Source organism: Monodelphis domestica, chromosome 4 (assembly GCF_027887165.1).
Source record: "Monodelphis domestica isolate mMonDom1 chromosome 4, mMonDom1.pri, whole genome shotgun sequence".
In the NCBI taxonomy this organism is placed as follows: Eukaryota; Metazoa; Chordata; class Mammalia; order Didelphimorphia; family Didelphidae; genus Monodelphis; species Monodelphis domestica.
In genome coordinates this window covers 349,695,953-349,719,606 of record NC_077230.1, presented here as the reverse complement: position 1 = coordinate 349,719,606, position 23,654 = coordinate 349,695,953, and the positions used below count along the sequence as shown (strand labels likewise).

Here is a 23,654-nt window from a genome sequence, read left to right as displayed (position 1 = left end):
GAAGTGAAACTCTTGTAGATGGTAGCAATTTCAAAAGTGTGACTATCTTCATGTGTGATTGAGGTGAAATGGACTTGGTCATGGGAAATGAGTAAATTGAGGTTAGGTTGTATAAGGCTTAGCAGTGTTTTTGTTAAAGTTCCCTTGTGTAAAGGTAGGAGTTGGAGAAGAGAGAGACTGACCTAGATGCTGAACTCATTGAGGAAAGAGAGTGTGCTAGAGGTTGATAGATAATACCTACTAGATTCTTGATTGGGCAATGAAATATGAATTGAATGAAACTCAGAGGAGGAGAGATTTTGAGTATTGATTGGTAGTAGAGAGAATATGGAAGTGGCAGTGTGGAATAAAGAGGATTCTCACTACTCCATGACTCCATGACTCACACCGACCAGTGAGTTGGGATATTAATAAAAGTGCTGGGAAGAGTGGCCTGTGTGATCAGGAGGGAGCTGGGTCTTAGGGGGTACAAGAAGATGGTTTAAGAAAGGAACAGACTTAAGAAGAAAGCAGACTTGTTACCAATGGAGCCATCATTCCAGAGAGCACAGTTGAAGGGATGAGTAGGTCATGAGTGGGACATTAAGGGGGGGGAGGTGGAGCAAGAGAGTGGGCAGTGGTGGATAGAACAGAGATTGCATGATAGCAAATATTAATGGTATAGAAATGGGTCTTGATCAATGACAAATGTAAAACCCAGAGGAATTGCACGTCAGCTATGGAAGGGAGTATGGGGGAGGACAGGGAAAGAACATGTAACCATGGGAAAATATTCTAAATTAATTAAATAAAACAAAAAAAAAGAGATTGCATGATAGCAGCTGAAGTTTTACAATCTTTGGAATGGGGAGCATATGATGGGATGGGAGCATGCTAATCATTTAGTAATTAATTCAGTCAGAATGACCATTGGGGTAGGAGGTCAGCAGGCTAGAGAGTAAAGTGGTAATACTGAGTACCTTCTCACAGTGGGGGTTCTGGACAGAGACTTGTCAATCATTAAGTCAACCTCAGGGTCAAATCATCCTAGGGCTCAGACTGGGGTATATAGCTGGAAGTGAAGGAAGGGGTGAAGTGAGTCATTGGAGTTTTAGCAGACAAAGATGACCATGGGGGAAAAAATCTTATTTCAATAAGTTATTTGTGTTGGTAGTCCTGAGGATTAACTCCCAGTCCATAATGAATCACAGAATTTCAGAGCTGGGAGGCTCCTTAGAAGTCATCTATTTATTCCTCTATCTAAGCAAGAATCTTCTCTTTATCACTTCAGGCAAGTGGCCTTCAAGGCTCCACTTGAGTTAAGTCAAGTAATGGTAAAATTATTACTAAGCCCTCTTCATTATGTGACAATTCCAGCTGTTAAAGTCTTAATTTATTAAGATGACAACTGCCTCTGTAATTTTCATCTCTTGACCTGACCTGGTGTAGTGGGGAGCACTCTGGCCTAGAGGCAGAAAATCTGAATTCTTATATTGTCTCTACTACTAATCACCTATGTGGCTTCAGGCAAGTCCCTTCTATTCTCTGGGTCAAGAGTTCTTCTTATATAACATAAAGGGATTGGCTTAGATTATCTCTAAGATTCCTTCAAGGATATCTAGGACTGTATAACTTTCCTTCTCTCCTTAACCTTTCCTTAACTTTGTCAGGTTAATTATTTCCCATGATTCAGTTACTTCTCCAGAGCTGAAGTATCTGATGATTAAGATCACTGCACAGAACAATTAACAGTGCTTTGAGATCCTTCAATTCCTGACCATCTTGGGATCACCACCTTCCCTGGAAAGTGTAATCTGTTTCCTGATAATTGAAAAGCAGAGTTTTTGTTATGGAAGATAAACCTCATTTCAGCACTGGGAGACTCTTTGGTGCTTTCAGAAGACTACACTGAGCATTAACATAACATAACCCCTCTTAATAAGTCTTACCTCTACATTCTTCTCCACACTAGTCCATTCTTCACCCTCTTTGAGATTGATCATCTTTGTGCATATGTCTAATATCCATTAGGTCATATCACTGCTTTGCTCAGAATTTTTTATAGCTTCCTTTTTCCTCTCAAATAAACTGATATGGCACAGCTAGGTGGTATAATGGTTAGAATGCTGGGCGTTACATATGACCTCAGACACTAACTGTGTGACCCTGGATAAGTCACTTCACCCTGTTTACTTCATTTTCCTTATATGTCCGATAAACTGGAGAAAGACATGGCAAACCAATCTAGTATCTCTGCCAAGAAAACCCTAAGTAGAATTACCAGGAGTGAAACACTACTGAAAAAGACTCAGCAACAGCAAACGGATACAGCTGTATTCATGGAAATGGAACAGAAGAAGATGCATTACTATCTACTTTAGTGTCCTTGCACAGCAGGAACTCCAAACCCTATTCATTTGACTTGTAGTTAAAACTTTACATGTCTCTTTATAAGAAATGGGAACTCCTTGAGGCCTTTCTTTCCTCTCTTTTGGGGGGAGGGGTGGTATCCATTTGTTTCCTAAAGTTTTGTACATAATAAATGCTTAAATGCCTTTAGATTCATTCAGATACAGTTCAAGCTGTTTTGTCTGGAGTTTGAGACCTTCCAAAATCTGGCATTCCCTTATTTTTGCAGATTTTTTTCATGGTACACTCAATCCAAATACCATGTGCTCTAGTCAAACTATACTACTACCAACCCTCAAATATACCCTGACCTTTTCTACCTTCAGAGTGCTATTTCATATCCTTAGATCATTGACCTTCTTCCTGGCTTGTCAAAATCCCATCTGTTCTCTAACTCTTGGCCATTAGAGAATTCTACTTCCTTCAGGAAATTGTCCCTGACTCCATCTTCTCTTAGCTCTTTCCCCTAGACATTATGTAAGTGCTTGTTTGCATTTTTCTAATGTACTTTTTTTACTGTGGATTTCATTTATTTCTGTACCTGTTATTCAGATTATAAAATATGGTGAGCTCTTTGGGGAACTTATCTGCATCTTGTCTTTACTCTGAGCCCAAAGCTTTGTACACAGCCACTTAATAAATGGTTGTAGAATTGAATTGAAATGTAGCCATTTTGCCAGAGTATTATTGATACTTGTTATTACTACAATATTTCTCATAACTTAGCTAGATGAACCTTGGGTTTCACGAATCAGAGTTCAAATTCCAGGCCCTGTTCTGCCACTGATTCTATTCTGGGGGCATCCAGACCTGTAATTTTGTTGGGAGAAAGAACACCAGCTGAGGAAACTCTTCACTGATATAGACTGCCACCTACATTATAACTCATAATTTAGAGAGATGTCTGAGGCACTGAGGAATCGATCAACTTCTCTAAGGTAACACAGCCAGTATGTGTCAGAGGCAAAAGCAGGTCTTCCTGACATCATGGCTAGCTATGACAAATTGCCTTTCCTGATCATTTTAGAATCACAAATTTAAAAGGCACTTCTTAAAGAGCAAGTTTAGCCTTTCCTTTTACACAGGAGGAAACGGACAATGCTGTAAAAATGGAGAAAATGACAAAATGACTTGGTTTTTTTTAAAAAACCCTTACCTTCCACTTTAGAATCCGTACTGTGTATTGGTTCCAAGACAGAAGAGTGGGAAGGGCTAGGCAATGGGGGTTAAGTGACTTGCCCAGGGTCACACAGCTAGGACATGTCTGAGGCCAAATTTGAACCCAGGATCTCCTGTGACTAGGCTTGGCTCTTAAAACAACTGAGCTACCCAGCTGCCCCATGACTTTTGAATTTTGAAATGTAGCTGAAGTACCCAATAGGTGAAGCTGCTTCTGGAATTCTAGTCTTTTTGTCTTTCTTTTCAATCTAACCAGATGGTCATCAGTTTCTGGGGAACAAAAACATGCTTTTTATTTCTTTTCTTCTCTCCCATCCAGTGGGGGACTGGAATGTCAGTAAGTACTTGTAAATGACTGAATGAATAAGTATACATTCTTTTAGGAAAAATTTAATCTTAAATGTAAAAATCATTCTTAGCTCACTTTCTTAGTTGTGTAAAATTGTCCAACCCCTGTATATAAAGAACATATTTTTATCTAATAATTTACAAGAATGTATGAAGCACCTTAAAATTTTTATGCCTGTGCCCTGATTGGGGACGAGAATAAATAAAAGGCATTTTTTTTTTCACTAACTTTCAAGAACTGATTACTATCTAGTTGGGTTGATAGGACAGACCCACCTTCTAAAGTTTAGAGCCTGCATTGCTTGCTTGCATTACGATGAGAGGAATGAGGCCTGACTGGGAGGAAAAGACTCATAGACAGAGGTGGTTGGAAAAGCACTGAATTTGAAACTTGAGGACCTGGATTTGATTTTGGCTCATCTACTAACTATGTGACCATGTACTTCATGATAACCTGGAAAATAGGGTTAATAATCTGCTTGCATGGCCTATTTTACATAATTGTGAGGGAAGTGTTTTTAAACTATGATATGCAATGTCATTATTGTTATTACTATTAGAATATAGAAACTTACATTCCTCCCTTCTCATCCCCATATCCTCTTGGTGTATGATAGTTAACAAAGGCCCCATGGGTTTTGCTCATGGATAAACAGAGCAGACTAAATTGCAAATGTTTAATGCATGTTTACGTACTGTTCAAGTTTTTAGGCAGAACCCAGATGGCATCTAAACTTTTGATTATAAATCACTTGAAGCCTGGCCTTAATCTCACATTGTCTCTAAGTACTGAGTCTCAGAGTGTATCTCTCTCTCCCCCCAACCCATAGTGCCCTGGATTGATGCCCAGAGCAGTGAATGGATGGAAAGCAAGAGGAGATGAACCTTGAAAGCACAGACATCCGTAGAGAATGTAGTTTCTTAGGAGATTGGGCTAAATCTGCCCCAAGTTGTGATAACTGAAGTCTATCCTATCCTACTTAATAATCATAGTTTATCTCAGTTCTTAGTACAGTAGTCAGAAAAATGCAGATTGATAAGACACATGAACTTATTCATACCTGGCTATCTCTGGTATTCTTAATTAAATTCAATTTTTTTACCAGTTCTTTGTTCTTAAATCAGTTTTCTTCTTTTTTCTAAAGAAAAGCTCTATGTAAATTTAGTATATAGCTTCAAGGAAGACTAAGCTAACCAGGATTTTAAATGCCACAATGAGCCTTACAACACCTGGCACAACTATCAGAGAAAGTTTCAGTAAAAAGGTCCAAGTTCAACACCTCCAGCAAATATGTTCAGCAAAGGAAGCTTCAGTAGATATAGAAGCATTTTTCATGTGTGTAACTAATCTTGGCTCAGGGGATAAAAAGATGGAAAATAATAGTTTCTGCCTTCAAGAAATTTGCAGTTTACTAAGAACACATTCACAAATAAATATAATACAAGGGATGATGTAAATAAGGACAAAAGAGAAATCTAAAGAAATTATCCCAGGAAATTTTGAAAAGGGAGGGATCACTATTAGCTAAAGAGAATAGGGAACCTGAATTGGCCTTCCAGGCCATATAGACAGTGATGTTGGATAGATAGGTAGCACAGTAGATAGGTTGTCTGACCTCAGAGTAACTAGCTGTATGACTGGGGGGAGGGGGAGGGAGTCACTTAACTCTGTTTGCCTCAAACCACTCTAGTGTCTTTGCCAAGGAAACCCCAGTTGTGATCACTAAGAGTTGGACATGACTGAAAAGTAACTGAATAAACAACAAAAGAAATGTTGAAAGAGTGTGTTCCATATTTGGGGAATGGTTGCAGTACCTTATAGAAATGTTATTGTTATTGTAATTCACATTACACTTCCATAACATCTTCATCATATTCTGACCTAGAGTCTTAAACCAGTGGTAAGCTTGTAGTGGGCATTCATATGCTTAGTGAATTGCTTTTGGTCCCTTTGGGAAGAATACTAAAGCTTCCTTTGCTGAACATATTTGCTGGAGGTGTTGAACTTGGACCTTTTTATTGAAACTTTCTCTGGTAGTTGTGCCAGGTGTTGTAAGGCTCATTGTGGCATTTAAAATCCTGGTTAGCTTAGTCTTCTTTGAAGCTATAGCCTTTGGGTATGACGATGTTAGACCTTCTGCTGCCCTGGTAACTAATTCTCCCAGGGAAGTCTTTAGAGCAGTACTTTTGTGAAGCCAGCCTGACAGGTTTCTCCTTCCTTTTCTCTAAAAGGCACATTAAATTTGGAGCTAGACTTCAGGCCTTTTCTGGAGGAAGAGGAGTGTGTTAACAAAAGTTTTGGTTTAATTGTTTTCTCATTGAAGGGCAAGAGAGGAATGATTTCTGTTTTAGGAAATTTGCTCTAAGGAAATCAAGATAACTCTTTATTCTCCAGATTGCTTTTAGAAAGGAAATGTGGCAGACTCTTTACATGTCTGCTCAGGTCCAGCCAAGTTCTCTTTTACCCTAGTTTCTCTACAGTATAGAACAGATTATACCTCTACTTGAAGCCATTTGGAAGAGCTGTTTGTGGAACTCCCTTCTGCCCCAGAATCTGGGCTGCAAATGGTGGTGTGTACTTAGCTAGGACAAGGCAAATTAACCAGAAAGGTGAATAGCAACTTTAGACTTGTGCCCATTATTAATAGCTTGCTTCTTTAAAATGGTGTTGTGTCCTGCTCTTTGACTTTTTTCTCATTCTCTTTTTCCTACTCCTTTCTATGTTTTTCATGTCATGGGCTGCCTTCTTTAATCTTCCCATAGCTATTTCTTCTAACTCCTTTTGCTGTTAATTCTTAGATCAATGAGATGATATTTATAGAGAGTTTAGCACATAGTAGGTACCTAATAAATACTTGTTCCCTTTCTACCCAATCCCCACAAGATATCAATGAACCTTGTGTAGTGGGAGTAGAAATGTTTAATGGGTTGTCATCCTCACTTTGTATCATCTGTCTTTCCCTATCTACTAGCTTCTTCCTTGTTGGTTGTCTTTCTGTATCCCTCCTCCTCATCTTAGTTAAACTCTGTGAAAAAAATTCTCAATAACTCCACTTCTTCTCTTACTGTCTTCTGAAACCTATGCAATCTAGCTTTTGACCTCACTTAACTGAAACTGCTTTCTCAAAAAAACCAGTCATCTCTTAATTGCAAAATCTAATGCTTTTTGCAACTCACTCATTCTTCTTGACTAATGAAACATTTGACATCATTAACCAATTTTTACTGGATAGTATTTCTTTAGATATTTGTAACTGTTCTCCTACCTGTATGACACTCCTCTGTTTCCTTGGTTGGATCTTTATATATTTCATGCTCATATTTCCTATTCTCTCCCCTTTTCCCCCAGGTCTGGACTCTTCTCTCTTTTCTCTATATACTCTCTCATCAGCTTCCATGAGTTCAATTATTTTCATATCTGCATTTCTAGCCCTAGATGCAGTCCACTATCACCAATTATCCATTGGACATTTCAGATTAGATGCCCCATAGATATCTCAGACTTGTCAAAAACAGAACTTGATGTCTTTCTCTCCAAAGCTACCCCTCTTCCCTGTTACTCTGTGGGAGATCCAATTTGAAACATCCCTATTACTATATCACCAGCTTCATAACTTCAGTGTATTAAAATTAATTGTGGTTGGACTCTGAAATATATTAATTAGGTGGCTGCCAAGGATTTAATTCTAAATCCCAAAATGAATTACTAAAGTAAATGGAATTTATGATAGTTTATTTATAATATTTACAATAGAAGGAAGATATTAAAGAATGAGAGAGAGAAAGAAAAGAGAAAAGAAAAGAAAAGAAAAGAAAAGAAAAGAAAAGAAAAGAAAAAAAGAAACTCTGGCTTCTTCTGATATCAGTTAGAAATTCTAAGTCCCAGCCAGGGGAAGAGTCTCAAGAAGTTGGGCCTTTCCTGAAGGCTTCACACCTCCAGAAAGGTGGGGTCACTAAGTCAGCCTTTCACTCATCAACGATGACCATCTAAATGAAAGCAGTCTGAAGTCTCCTGCACGAGTTCCTCCAGTCCAACTATGCCCGATTGTCTGAATCCAATTGTCCATCTTCCCTTTCAGCTCCAACTGACTGACCTCTCACTCCAAGCCCTGGTGACTGATTGTCTTAGAACTCATCAGAATGTCTGAATCTGAATCCCTCTTCAGTTTTTTTTTCCCTCTATTTAAAGACCTTTTTCTCTTGTGTCACCTCCTTTCATGTCTACCAATCTCAGCAGACTCTTTTTCTCCAGGTCTGCCCATTCTTTAGTTCTCACCTTCTTTGGTTAGATTATATCTTTGGGTTACTTAATACCTCTTTGTAGTTCACCTCTTGTAGTTACTTAACACCTTTTTTGTGGTTAATTCACCTTTTGTAGTTACTTAACACCTTTTTGTAGTTAAGATCTAAAAATAGATTGTAGTTTAAAATTATAGCTTCACTATAAAGTAAGAGCTAAGTACCTTCACTGTTACAATCAGGAGATTAGAATTTTATCTTCACAATAAAAAAAGAGCTAAGTATCTTGATTGTTACAGTCAGGAGATAGCTAAATTCAATCTTCACAAGTGCCACTCTTGACTCTTTACTTTCACTCATCCTTTGTTTACAATTAGTTGTCACATCTCTTGTCTATATCAACTTCTTTTTTTTTTTAATTTTTAAACATTATTTTATTTGGTCGTTTTCATACATTATTCACTGGAAACAAAGATCATTTTCTTTTCCTCCACCCTCCCCCCCCCCCCCCCCCCCCCCCCCCCCCCGCCTTTCCCTCTCCCATAGCCGACACATGATTCCACTGGTTATCACATGTGTTCTTGACTCGAACCCATTTCCCTGTTGTTGGAATTTTCATTATAGTGTTCATTTAGAGTCTCTCCTCAGTCTTATCTCCTCCAACCCTGTAGTCAAGCAGTTGCTATTCATCGGTGTTTTTACTCCCACAGTTTATCCTCTGCTTGTGGGCAGTATTTTTTAGATCCCTGCAGATTGTTCAGGGACATTGCATTGATACTAATGGAGAAGTCCATCACCTTCGATTGTACCACAATGTATCAGTCTCTGTGTAGAATGTTTTTTTGGTTCTGCTCCTTTCGCTCTACATCACTTCCTGGAGGTTGTTCCAGTCTCCATGGAATTCCTCCACTTTATTATTCCTTTTGGCACAATAGTATTCCATCACCAACAGATACCACAATTTGTTCAGCCATTCCCCAATTGATGGGCATCCCCTCATTTTCCAGTTTTTGGCCACCACAAAGAGTGCAGCTATGAATATTTTTGTACAAGTCTTTTTGTCCATTATCTCTTTGGGGTACAGACCCAGCAGTGCTATGGCTGGATCAAAGGGCAGACATTCCGTTATCGCCCTTTGGGCATAGTTCCAAATTGCCCTCCAGAATGATTGGATCAATTCACAACTCCACCAGCAATGAATTAATGTCCCCACTTTGCCACATCCCCTCCAGCATTCATTACTTTCCATAGCTGTCATGTTAGCCAATCTGCTAGGTGTGAGATGATACCTCAGAGTTGTTTTGATTTGCATCTCTCTGATTATAAGAGACATAGAGCACTTTTTCATGTGCTTATTAATAGTTTTGATTTCTTTGGCTGAGAACTGCCTGTTCATGTCCCTTGCCCATTTGTCAATTGGAGAATGGCTTGATTTTTTGTACAATTGATTTAGTTCTTTATAAATTTGAGTAATTAAACCTTTGTCAGAGGTTTTTATGAAGATTGTTTCCTAATTTGTTGCTACCCTTCTGATTTTGGTTACATTGGTTTTGTTTGTACAAAAACTTTTTAATTTGATGTAATCCAGATTATTTATTTTGCATTTTGTAACTCTTTCTAATTCTTGCTTGGTTTTGAAGTATTTCCCTTTCCAAAGGTCTGACATGTATACTATTCTGTGTTCGCCTGATTTTCTTATAGTTTCCTTCTTTATGTTCAAGTCATTCACCCATTTTGAATTTATCTTGGTGTAGGGTGTGAAGTGTTGATCTAAGCCTAATCTTTCCCACACTGTCCTCCAATTTTCCCAGCAGTTTTTATGAAATAGTGGATTTTTGTCCCAAAAGCTGGGATCTTTGGGTTTGTCATATACTGTCTTGCTGAGGTTGCTTGCCCTGAGCCTATTCCACTGATCCTCCTTTCTGACTCTTAGCCAGTGCCAAATTGTTTTGATGACCGCTGCTTTGTAATATAGTCTGAGATCTGGGACTGCAAGACCCCCTTCCTTTGTATTTTTTTCATTATTTCCCTGGATATCCTTGATCTTTTGTTCTTCCAAATGAACTTTGTTATGGTTTTTTCTAAATCAGTAAAAAAAAATTTTGGAAGTTCCATGGGTATAGCACTAAATAGATGAGTTTGGGTAGGATGGTCATTTTTATTATATTGGCTCGTCCTACCCATGAGCAGTTAATGTTCTTCCAATTGTTCAAGTCTATTTTTAGTTGTGTGGAAAGTGTTTTGTAGTTGTGTTCATATAGATCCTGTGTTTGTCTCGGGAGATAGATTCCTAAGTATTTTATTTTGTCTAAGGTAATTTTGAATGGGATTTCTCTTTCTAGTTCTTGCTGCTGAGCTGTGTTGGAATTATATAGAAATGCTGATGACTTATGTGGGTTTATTTTGTATCCTGCAACTTTGCTAAAGTTGTTGATTATTTCGATTAGCTTTTTGGTTGAATCTCTAGGATTCTTTAAGTAGACCATCATGTCATCTGCAAAGAGCGATAATTTGGTCTCCTCCTTGCCTATTTTAATGCCTTCAATTGTCTATATCAACTTCTTATGCGGCTACCATTCTTAGTTTGGGCCCTCCAAATGGGCTATTGGAATAGCCTTCTAATTGGTCTCCTTGTCTCAAACTTCTCCTCATTGCATTTTTATCATCCTTTTGCCTTTCAAAATGATTTTTTAAAAATTTGCTAGGGCAGGAGACAGAGTTAAATAACTTGCCCAGGGTCACACAGCTAGTAAATGTTTGAGAGTGGATTTGAACTCAGCTCTTCCTGTCTCCAGGTCCAGTACTCTATCCATTGTCCCACCTAGCTGGCCTTCAAAATGGTTTTTTAAAGTTAAAGTCTTGATTGTGTCACTCTTCTTGTCAGTAAAGTCCAGGATCCCCCTCTTATCTCTAGGATCAAATAAAAAGTCCTTGATTTAGTATTTAAATCTCTTAATACCCTGGCCCCTGGCTATGTCCTTCCTATCCTCTTACCTTTTATTTCTCTTCACTTACTCTGCCATTTAGCCATGCTTGTCTAATTGCTGTTTCTTGCAGGTCCCTGACATGAAGCCATTTCACTTTTGTCTTTGCATCTCCCCCATATCTGGAATGTGTTCCTCCTTCACTTCTACCTCTTGAAATCCTTTGACTTTAGTACAACTGTAGAACCACCTTCTATAGAAAGCCTTTTTATTTTCTTAGATTTATCCCAATTCTCAACATGTTATTTCTTCTGGCCTAGAGTTATCTGCAGGTTTGGTTGCTGTGCATCTATGATTTTATCCAGTCTTAGAACTGTATATCCAAAATAGTCCTAGAACAAACCACAGCACCCTGGAACACTTGACTGGATACTTTGACACATCTGCTCATTAAGTATGGCCCTTCCACCAATTCTGAATACTTTTAATTGTTTTCTCACTTAGACCTCAGTCTTCATGTTTTTCCCTAAGAAGAATATAAGATACTTTATGAATTGCCTTGTTAAAATGTAAGTAAACTGTTATCTATGAAATTCCTCTGATCTACTAATTTAGTCACTTTGTTAAAAGGAGAAATAAATTTAGTTTGGCATGATATGACCTTAATGAAGCTATGTTTTATGAGCTTTATAATCATAGATTCCTTGGTTAGATGTTCACTAATCATCTCTTTAATTATCCATTCTAAAAATTTCCCAGGAATTAAAGTAAATCTCACTAACCTATAAGTTTTCTCTTTCTCATCCTTTTTTTTTTAAACTAGGATGTCATTTGTACTGTTGGACTTCTGTTTTTTTTCACTTTCTTTAACATATTTTTGGCAGAGACTCAGGAATCACATCTCTGCCAGTTCTTTTGGTACTGTACAATGGTTTTCATCTTGGCCAGGTGACTTGAATTAATCAAGGGCAACTAGGTGTTCTCTTATTATTTACCTTTGGAATCAGCACTTGTTAGCTTTTTTTGTTCTGCTTTTGCATTCGAAAGATCATTTTCTTTAGCTGAGAAATAGAAGCAAAACAAAAATTAAGCCTCTCTACCTTCTATGTTGTCAGTTGTCATCATTGGAGTCTCCCTAGCCACTTTGTTCTTTTATGTGATGTCTCCCATTATTAGAATATATATAATCCAGAATATATATACTCCAGGGACTCTGCTTTTGTTTTTGTTTCTCTTGCACTTTAAATAGTTTTTAGCCCAGAGTAAGTCTTTATGGCAGTACAGTATTTTTTCAGTCACTTATTTCATTCATGTCTAGTTCATTAAAATGAGGCAGGTGGTGGTAGTTGTTCATTTATTCAGTCATGTCCTACTCTTCCTCATGAACCATAGCATGCCAGGTCCTTCTGAAGTCTGTCCAAGTTCATGTTCATTGTTTCCATGGCACTATCTATCCATCTCATCCTATGCCTTCCCATTCTGCCTTCAATCTTTCCCTGTCTTCTCACCATGTGGTCAGAATATTTAAGCTTCAACTTCAGTATTTGATCTTTCAGGCAGTGAATAATCTGAATTAATTTTTTTATCTCTTTAAGTGGTTTGATCCTTCTGTCCAAGAAACTCAGAAGCCTACCACCATAAATTTTTTTTTTAAACCCTTACCTTCTGTCTTGGAATCAATAATGTGTATTGGTTCCAAGGCAGAAGAGCAGTAAGGGTTAGGCAATGGGGGTGAAGTAACTTGCCCAGGGTCACACAGCTGGGAAGTGTCTGAGGTCAGATTTGAACCTAGGACCTCCCATCTCTAGGCCTGGCTCTCAATCCACTGAGCTACCCAGCTGCCCCCTACCACCATAATTTGAAAGCATCAGTAATGCAATGCTAAGCTTTCTTTAGGTAGTATAAGTATTACTTCAGGAATTATTTATTTCAACAGTATAGTCACTTCCTTCTCCAATTGCAGGTCCTCTGTCTGTAGGACAGAGGTCCCCCCAAATGCATTTTGGAGTTGAACTTGTTAAACTAGACTGGTGTTCAGTGTTGAATATTCTGTTGTTGGATGTGCAGCTTGGTGGTCTTGCCAGAGTTCATGCTTCACTGACTTACTTAGCTTTTAAAGACCCAGGGTCACTTCCACACTATGAGCATTATAGAAAGACTTTACTAGAAGAATGCTTGTATTATCATTATTCCATTTTATATATGAGGAAAGGGAAGAAAAGTAAAAGTGTGCCATTGTTATCATCCCTAATTTAAAGATAAAGAAATAAAGATTCAGATTACTTATCCAAGACTTCAGCTGGAATATGATAAATCCCAGATTTGAACTTTAGTTTTGAATCCAAGGTACCTGCAAAGTGCTACTTTTATTTCTTGGTATGGAAAGGTCTCATGTGCAGAAAGTAGTGCTTCAGTTGATGTTTGAAGGAGATTCTTATATGGAAGTATATTTCAAGGTATGAAGAAAGGAGATGGGAGTATTCTATGTAAGAAATAACAGGAAGGTAAGATTGGTTTGTCTTTAAGAGTTCCTGGAAGGGTGTAGTGTGTAATAAAGCAGGAAAAGTAAGATGAGGCAAAGTTAAGAAGAACATTGAATGCCAAATGAATTTATATTTGATCCTAGAGGTAACAAGGAGCCACTGGTATTCATTTAGCAAGATAGAAGTGTGAAAGTCAGTGGTGGTGGGGCTGTGGGGGGGCAGCACTTCTCTCTAAAAGAATCTTCACCATTACTACACTATAGTCTATCTTCTGTCAAATGTTGTCAAAATGATATTCCTAAAATGCAAGTCTGATCTGTCATCTCCCTTTTCAATGGCCCCTTATCACTTTTAGTATCATAGAAAATCCTCTATTTGGCATTCAAAGCCCTTTTAAATTTCCCCTCCCAACTTTACCCACTCCTATCTTTTTAGTTTTTCCTCCCTTCCCTCCACTTACTCCAGTCAAGTAACACAAGCCCCCTTGCTGTACCTCAAAGAAGAGACTTTCATCTTTCAACTTTGAGCATTTTTTTTTTAAACCCTTACCTTCCGTCTTGGAGTCAATACTGAGTATTGGCTCCAAGGCAGAAGAGTGGTAAAGGCTAGGCAATGGGGGTCAAGTGACTTGCCCAGGGTCACACAGCTGGGAAGTGTCTGAGGCCAGATTTGAACCTAGGACCTCCCATCTCTAGGCCTGGCTCTCAATCCACTGAGCTACCCAGCTGCCCCCCAACTTTGAGCATTTTTAATGTAATCTCCCATGCCTGGAAATCTCCCTCCTCATCTTCACCTTTTAGCCTCCCTGGCTTCCTTCAAGTCTTAAATAAAATCCTACCTTCTACTAGAAGTTTTTCCTGATCCTTCTTAGTTCTAGTGCCTTCCTCTGTTGATTATTTCCATATTGTATGTATGTATGTATATGTATATTCTATTAGATTCTGAGCTCCTTGTCTTTCTTTGTATTCCCAGCACTCTCTGGACAGTGTCTGGCTCACAGTATGTGCTTAATAAATGTTATTGACTGAGGAGACAGAAGCAGGTGATAGCAGTGTGAAATGCTGAAGAGAAATCAAGGAGAATTAGATTTGAGAAAAGACCATTGGTTTTGGCAATTATATCATTGGTAACTTTGAAGAGCGCAACTTCAGGTGAATGATGAGACTGGAAATAAAATTCCAAAAGAATTTTTAAGAGGAAAGGAAATAGAGATACTCCTTGATTTTTTTTTTTCAATTCATTTGAGCTTTTTCCAGTTTTAACTGAGAAAGAGAGAGGAGGTAATTGGACAGTAGGTGGCAGGGGTGAATGAATCAAGTGAAAGTTGTTTTTTTGAGAATGTAGGAGACTTGGGCTTGCTTGTAGGCAACAGAGGAGCCAGTAGCTAGGGAGATATTGAAGGTAAAACAGTGAGTATTTAATGAGGGCAGTTTGTTGGACAAGTCAGGAGAAGGGATAGACACATGTAGATAGATTTTCCTTGGCAAGAAGAATCATCTCTTCATCTGAGATCACTTTCTTCAAGAAGGGCCACCTCTTCAGTAGAAGAATATATCAGAATGATATGAAATGAGAGGAAGGGGAAAGGAGGGACTTTGGGACAATTTTTTTTTGATGAAGTATGTGAGCGGTTGAGAGTTGGGAGTGACATGGAAGGCTTAATGAGAGGTTTGGAACAGCAACTATAGAACTATCAAGATATGAATTATTATTTACTAATCCAGTATTGTCTCAAAGACCATGACCCCATAGAGTAGTCATACGTAGCCTGAACCCCAGTGTCTTCTTGTATCAAAGTACAGAACATTAAGATTGTTTTGTTTCTTAGGTGAAAAAACATGGTTGACTGTACTTTATATCCTTTCATATTAAACAGGGTTTACTGGAAGATTTTAAAGCCTAAGGGTAAGGGAACCCAAAAAGGTTAGCAATCTTTGCTTTGAGTCTAACTTATAGAACAATTGTAGATGTGCTTTGACTACTTGGACCAGTCAATTAAATTCTTATGTGACTAGATATTGAGGATGCAAATACAAAGAATGAAACAGTCTTTAGCCAGAAGAAGCTTGTTTTGACCTTTTTTGTGTGTATCCCTAGTATGTTACCTAGAACATAGTAGTTTTTAATAAATGCTTGTTGACTATCAACTTTCCAGTTTTTTTTTTTTTTCAGAACAAAAGATAGGAACTAGATTCTCACTTTCCTTTAGCATTTGAGTAGCACTTGTTTTCCAAAAGCTAACCACAGTTTTCGGTATATTATCCAAAAATCACAGGATCAGCTTTCACAGTCTTTTGCCTTATATTCTGCCTTTCTCAAAAGAAATGGAAGCATATGTGTAGGAGACCAGGATTTTCTCCCCTTCCTGACTTGCGTCAATAATAATGGTCATAGGCCATAGAGATTTAATAGTTTACAAAATTTACTTTGCAATAGTTTTTTATTTATCATCTCATTTCATCACCATGGCAGCATCTATGCTGCTGTTAAAAAAAAAGCTCTGGGGTTAGACTTTAATGCTTGGGTTCATGTTCCAACTAACACTTAGTAAAGATATGAAAATAAGCCACTTCATCTAAGATTCCATTTTCTCATCTGCAAAATGGGGATAATATTACCTGCCATATTGTACAGAATTAAAGAATCAAATGAGACAATTCATTTATGATGTATATATATATATATGTATATATATGATGTATATGTATATGTATATGTATATGTATATGATGTATATATATATATATGATGTATATCATATATATACATAAACATACATATACTGTTAAGCTGTTGTTATGATCATTATTAATATTGCAGTAGGAAAGAGAGAACTTGATCCAAGATGACTTGACTCTATATCCAGTTCTTCAACACTTTAAAGATCTGTGATTTCACTGATGTGGGTATTCTTTCTAAAAGGTGGAATAGCTCCTCTCTCCAGGCTTTAGTTAAAGGACTTCAGGAATTTTCCAGGAATAAAACAAAACAAAACAAAACAAAACAAAAAAACAAGCATCTGGTAAGCCTTTTATAATTCAGCTGGTCTAGTGTTTGAATAACAGGCACACAAACCATTACCACATCTATAGTGGAAACCTTTCCTACTTGGTAGGACTTGCCACAATTTTGATTTCACTGAGCCTTCTAAGTCACCTCTGTGTTGTGGTAAAGGCACTGGGAATAAGCCTTAGTAGAGGAAATAATATAAGACTGTCAATAATTAAGGACCAAAATGAGTGGAGGTGGTGTAAAATAGTACAAATGTTTATGAAGTCAAATACTTAGAGGTGGAAAGGACCTTGGAGTTCAGCCTCCTAAATTTACATATAAGAAAACTGAAGACCAGAGACATGAGGGAGTTAACCAGATGCATATGTCTAGTAAGTGTCAGGGGCAAGATTTGAACTTCATTGCTCCTGACTCAGTGCTCATTCTATTGCACCATGGAAAGTCTCCTAAAGTTAAATAATAGACTCATTATGCAAATAAGGGCCTAAGTGAGTGATAGTATGGGAAGTAGAGAAGAGAAAGAGAGCATTGTGGGCTAGAATAATCAGGGAAAGTCCCTGGAAGGAAATGAGGCTTTTACTTTTCTAGGGACCTTGGTAGCCATTGTTGAAATTGTTTGTGGCCATATTATTAAAGTGTTTAGCAGGGTTTATCATGTCACAATAATGGTAACTGGTTTTCTGATGGTATTTTTTTTCTCAGGTTGATCTTTCAGACCTGTCCCCTGAGGAACGATGGAGGTAAGTGCTATTGCTGGGACTGTACCAGATGAGGGCCTAGTAACTGATGTACCTGCATGGAACAGGACAAAGTGAACTGATTGTCCATTGATTTTTTTTTTAATGTAATGTGGTATAGTGAGAATAACTCTAGATTTATAATTAGTCTCAGGATTCTGCTACATAAGTGACCTTGGGTAAGTCCTTCATCTTTCAGATCTTAGTTTTCTCACATAAAATGAGAAGTTTGGATTAGATTAGGAGTTCTTAACCTTTTATTTGTCATAGATCCTTTTGGCAGTTGGCCGAAGGCTACAGATTCCACAGAAATTATGTTTTTAAATACACAAAATATGTAGGTTTAAAAAGAAATCATTTATATCAAAAAGTTATCAAAATATTTCTTAAAAACCAGTTTATAGATTCCAAGTTAAGAACTGTTTTTAAGGGACCCCTCATACTTAATGTTTTATATGAAGTTAGTATTCTGATAGCAGCTTTATAGTATCCAGACAAGCTAGAAGTCATTCCTGGCCCTAAACTTCTCAAGGATATTAAAAAATTTAGTTTTTCTACCCAGCACATGATCGTTCATTCTGTCGTGAGTTCCATCCAGGACCTGAAGAAGAGTGAGTTTTGGTTTGTTTTAAAATAACAATTTTTATTTTTTGTTTTTACATCATCTACATTGCCTACCAAAGAGCTATCCCTTATAATGATGAATTTTAAAAGAAGAAAAACAATTCCACAAGACTAACCAACTTATTAAAAAAGTTAAATGTTATATATGGTGTTCCATACCCCAGGTTCCTCATTTTTGCAATGAAGGAGGGGGGGCCTTGGAAAAAGCATATTAATCCCCTTAACAAGTTATGTTAATATTCCCATTCTAGTAATAATCCTAGGAATTAGAAATTTTAGGTTTCAGAGCAGATATACATTAAATATAGTAAACAACTTCCTAATAATCAGAGTTGTCTCACTATTCAGTGAGCAGATAAATTTTGAGTGCTTTTATATGCTGGGCATATGTAAAGTTAAAAAATTATAGTTCTCGACTTTTAGGAGCTTATATTCTACTATATCCAACTTCATCTGCTTGAAAAAAATTATAGTTTCTAGCATGTTGAAAATAATAAATTGTCCATTGCATTACGTACTGCTTAGGTCATAGCTTGTCTTACATTACATTAAGCCTTTGGCACCATGTTTGAAGAAGGACATTGTTAAGCTGACATGCATCTAAAGAAAGGAACCCAAGTTGATGAAGAGTCTTAAGATCATGCCATTGGACAGGAACTGGAGACTTAATCTGAAGAAAAGAATACAGTTAGAGGTGGGAGAAGAAGATGGGAAAGGACAGGCTAGAGCATGATAGCTGACTTCAAGTGTTTTAATCATTGTCATAGAGAAGAGGAAATCAGTTTCTGGTGCTTGGCCCAAGAGTCTAGAACCAGAAATATATACTCCTTTACTTTATAGAATTTGTAATTATTAAGACTCAGATCAAGTGCCTATGAGAAATCTTTCCTGATCCAAACAATTGTTAATGTCTCTCCCATTACATATGTTTAATATTACTTTGTATATTTTAAAATCAATTTAATCTAGGCATATATTTGTTTTTCCCTCACTAGAATGTAAGCATCTTAAGTGCAGAGATGCTCAGATATAGTTCATTGAACGTAGTAGGTAATTAATAAATGTTTATTGAAAGAATAAAGTTTCAGAGAGGCAGATTTAGGATTGAAGTTAGGTGGGGAAAGGCAGCATAGACTGCTCTCTGTAGATAGTTTTCCCCTCACTGAAGATCTTTGGGTGAAGACTGATTGACCACTTATTGGGAAATGTTATAGAAGACTTCTCTGTTAGATGAGGTTTGGATTGGATGTTATTTGAATTTGCAAAACTGACGGGACAGAATGTGATCAAGAAAAAGTGTTTCAGTTAAAATGTGGCAGGAAAATTTGAGGAGGGAGAAAATAGTTCCATCTGGGGAACTTAAGAAAGACTTTACAGGGAAGGTAAGAGAAGGATCAAGATAGGAAAGGAATGCTTGATTCGAGGAATAGTTTGAATCATTACATGGAAGTAAGATACTATTCAAAAAATTTACAATTGGCAAGGTCATCTAACTTTGAGTCTTAGCTTTCTATTAAATGGAACTAACACATGTTCTTCCTTTTCAACAAAGTTTCTACGAAGCTCAAATTAGATACAAAGCTGAGTGTTATAGCTCGGTTGAATGATGAAATCATGATTCAGAATGGTTTGGAAAGTTATAATAAAATGAACTAAGTGGAATTAAGTAGGAATAAAGTCTTACATTTAGATTAAATGGTTCAGATACATAAATGTAGGATGGGAGAAGCATGACTTGATTGTAGTTCATATAAGGACAGCCTGAGGATTTTAGCCTGAGGACTACAAGCCCAGAATGAGCCATTAGTATGATATAACCTTCTAAAGGAAATTAATGCTGCATTGGTAGGCCAGTGTCTACGTCATGGGAATTAATTATTCCATACTTCTTTTTAATACTTAAAATACATCTGGAGTATTGTATTGAATTCAGTCTTAAGAGAGATTGACAAACTGGAAGGGAGCATAATATAATAGAACTATTAAGTGAAACTATCTCTATTTGCTGATCATATGATGATGTACTTAGTAAATCCTAGGGAATCAGCAGAGATACTAGTTGAGACAATAGTTTCAGCAAAATTTCAGGCTACAAAATAAATCCTCAAAAATCAACAGTACTACTAATATAGTAATAAAACCCAAGAAGCAAAAATAGGGAAATTCCATTTAACTACAAGATAAAAATGCCTAGGCATCAACTTACCAAAGCACACAAAGACTTATATAGATTCAATTACAAAGTGCTCCTTCAGAAAAAAAGAACAAATTAAATAAGTAGATGAATATTCAGTGTTTATGGATTGGCTGTGCCAATATAATAAAAATAATAATATATAAAATTTGTACTTTTAATGCTATACCAATTAAATTACCAAAGAGATACTTCAAAAAACGTGACAAAATGTTTAAAAAATTCATTTGGAAAAACAAAAGTTCTGGAATATGAAGGGAAATGATAAAAAGAAATAGACGAAGGAGGAATAGAACTTCTTTTTTTTTTTAATTGTATAGTATTTTATTTGATCATTTCCATGCATTATTCATTAAAGACAAAGATCATTTTCTTTTCCTCCCTCCCAACCCCCGTAGCCGACGCGTGATTCCACTGGGTATCACATGTGTTCTTGATTCGAACCCATTGCCATGTTGTTAGTATTTGCATTAGAATGTTCGTTTAGAGTCTCTCCTCTGTCATGTCCCCTCAGCCATTGTATTCAGGAGGAATAGTACTTCTAAACCTTAAATCATATTATAAAGCAACAGTCATCAAAACCATGTGGTATTGTTTAGGAAAAAGGGTCATAGAATGGATCATTCTAGACAACATGTAACAGTTAAAATTTAGGGGAGATGGGGAGACTGAGGCAGGTAGAAATTAGTTTCTCTCTGCAAGGAGTATTATATTTTTTAGAGGTTTATTAAAAGTTAAAGATTAAAGAATATACAAGTAAGAAACATGTGCCTAGGCCAGAGGCCTAGACCAAATAACCTCACATCATGCAAGAGACCGCCTGCTCCAAAACGGAAGTCCAAAAAAAAAGCCAAGCCCCTCAAAAGCCTTTGAATCAGCTTAAATACCTTCTCGATCTCGGCCCAGGTGAGATTACAAGGCATTCTGGGGAAGTGGAGCAAAGGCTCGTGGGGATTGTAGTCCTGTATTCGAGTCTATTTTTTACAACAGAGAATCTGAAACAATAGTACTGAATAACTGATTAAGTTGAAATCATAAGTTACTTTAAAAACTGCTAGGAAAACTGGAAAACGATCTGGTAGAAATGTTAGATTTAAAATAGTTTTGGGCATTAAATAGTTGTAGATAAGAGAGTGGGAGCCATAAACTGTGATATTAAGATGTTTGGGAGCAAGGGAAATATATAACAATTATGACCGCTGAAATATGTTTTCTACTGTTTCTTGGTTTTATATAAATATAAGATGGTCGCCAGGGAATATATTCCCAATTTATGAATATGCCCAAGCCAACTGGGTTTTATAGAGAAATTTAATTTATAATACACTGATTAATCAATAGAAAAAGAGAGAAAGTAAGAAAGGAATAAGAATGAAGGGCCTCAAGCCAATAAGGCCTAGACCTCAGTCCTAAGAGATAAATCAGTCAGTTGGTTTTATCACTCACCCAAGATCTCTCTAGGTAAGGCTTCTCATGCCAACCTCAGGCTCCACCTTCAAGAGAGCCTCCTTTCAAGAAATGTTTCCAGAGAATTCTCCTCCTGACTCCTCCTGAGTTCTCCTTCCACAGCCTCCTTCAAGACCTCTCCAGGAGCTCTCCCTCCAGGACCTCTCTCCTCTCAGACCTCCTTCAGAGCATGAACCCCCTATCTTTAAGCAAACAATCTAAGTTCCCTCCCCATAGTTCTCACATCTACCAATCACTGTCGATCTCTCCCCTCTGCCAGTGGTGGCTCTAGTTTAACCCAGGACCGCCCAGAGGTCCGTCCCCTTTGCACATGTCTGTTGAAGGTCATATTCCCAAATAATTAAATCTTGATCTTTGCTGCAGCCCTTCCTAAATCCTGTTACTCTGAGTAGGGTGGAGATTGTAGTTTCCAAGACCTGGTTCTGTCATTCCAAATATCTCTATTGTATCAATTCTAAAATCAATCATGACTCAAAGAACTTCCTGTTCTATGTTTAAGCATAGGTCAAAGCCCTTTCCATTGTTTAGCAAAAGGTTTCTGTCCTAAAGTAGTCTTAAGTAGGGAGGAGAAGGATCCTCCCATGCCAAGGAGTTTCATATTCCAATAAAGTTCTTACTATCAGTAGGAAATTTTTTCAAGTATGAAATTTCCCAATGGGGAAATTTCCAATATTCATAAGTCTAAGAAATTTTAAGGTTTACAGAAATTAGGCTTAGACTATCACCTTCCCCATATTTTATGATAATGGTCTCATTGGCTATACAACCTTAATAGTAAAGATCATATTATTTTTAAAACTTGAAGAGAAGTAGATCATGTACCTCTTAGCTATGGATTGAAGGGTAGGAGATATAATCTGAACCAAAGAAGGCAATTACAAAAAATAATCTAGGTAACTTTGATTACATGCAATTGAAAAGATTCTGCACAGACAAAATTAATGCAACTAGGATAAGAGAAGTGGTTGAATTCAGGGAAAAAAATTTACATCACACTTTTCTGATAAGGATTTGGTATTCAAGGTAAATAAACATTAAGATTTACTAGTCATTCCCTAATAGATTAGTGGTCAAAAATTACAAATTAACAGTTCTCAAAAGAACTGCAAAGTATGCACAATCAGATGAAAGAATGCCCCAAATCACTAAATAATAAGAGAAATTCAAATCAAAACAACTTTGAGGTTTCACACCATGCAAATTGGTGGAAATGACAGGAAATGGCAAGAGTTAGCATTGGTGGAGTTGTGAAAAAATGATTAAATTAATACCTTGGTGGAGCAATGAAATAGTACAACCATTTTGGAAAGCAAGTTGAAATAATGAAAAGTTTCTAAAATGTCCATATCCTTTAAACTAAAGATACTATTGCTAGACTTATGCCCCAAAGAGGCCACTGATAAGAATCCCCAAGTACTTAAAAATATTTAAAGCAGCATTTTTTGTGATAGCTAAGAATTGGAAACAAAATAGATAGCCATTGACTGGGGAATGGCTAAACAAATTGTGATATATGGATATAATGGAATATTATTGCTGGGAGAAATTATTTGTGTGATGAAAACAGAGAAGCATGGAAAGTTTTACATGAAGTGATTAACAGTAAAGTAAGAGCTAAGAAAACATATATGATAACTACAACAACATAATGGAAAGAAAACCATACCCACAAATCAAAAGTGAATGAAACAATTCTAAAGATCAAATGTGACTCTAATAAAGAGATAGGAAAAGATACCTCTAACCTACTTTTCTTTTGAGGACATGGGAGATCCACAGGTGTCTATGTTGCCTTTGGGGGGGGGGGGTTCATTGTGTCAATCAGTTATGCAGTTTTTTTGGGAGGGGCAGTTTCCTTTTTAAAATACTGTTACATGGGATTAGCTTTCAGAGGGAGTGGAAGAGGAAATAACTATGATAATGTAAAAAATAAAAAGACATTAATACTGATAAGTGATGCAGCAGTGCAGACATATATACGTACAGGGATTAACAGATTTGTTTTGAAGGGAGATTAAAGCGGTATTTATGGAAATCAAGTACATTTTTTTTAAAAACC

General features: G+C 37.0%; 1 protein-coding gene across 1 annotated transcript in view; it reads left to right on the top strand.

Annotated features, from left to right (window-relative positions):
• Window positions 1-23,654, top strand: part of RNF121 (ring finger protein 121) — a 106,284-nt gene that overhangs the window by 13,819 nt on the left and 68,811 nt on the right. The window contains exon 2 of the mRNA XM_016422031.2: window positions 17,276-17,313. Coding sequence (XP_016277517.2) covers window positions 17,276-17,313 — 38 coding nt within the window. The remainder of the gene's footprint in view (window positions 1-17,275; window positions 17,314-23,654) is intronic.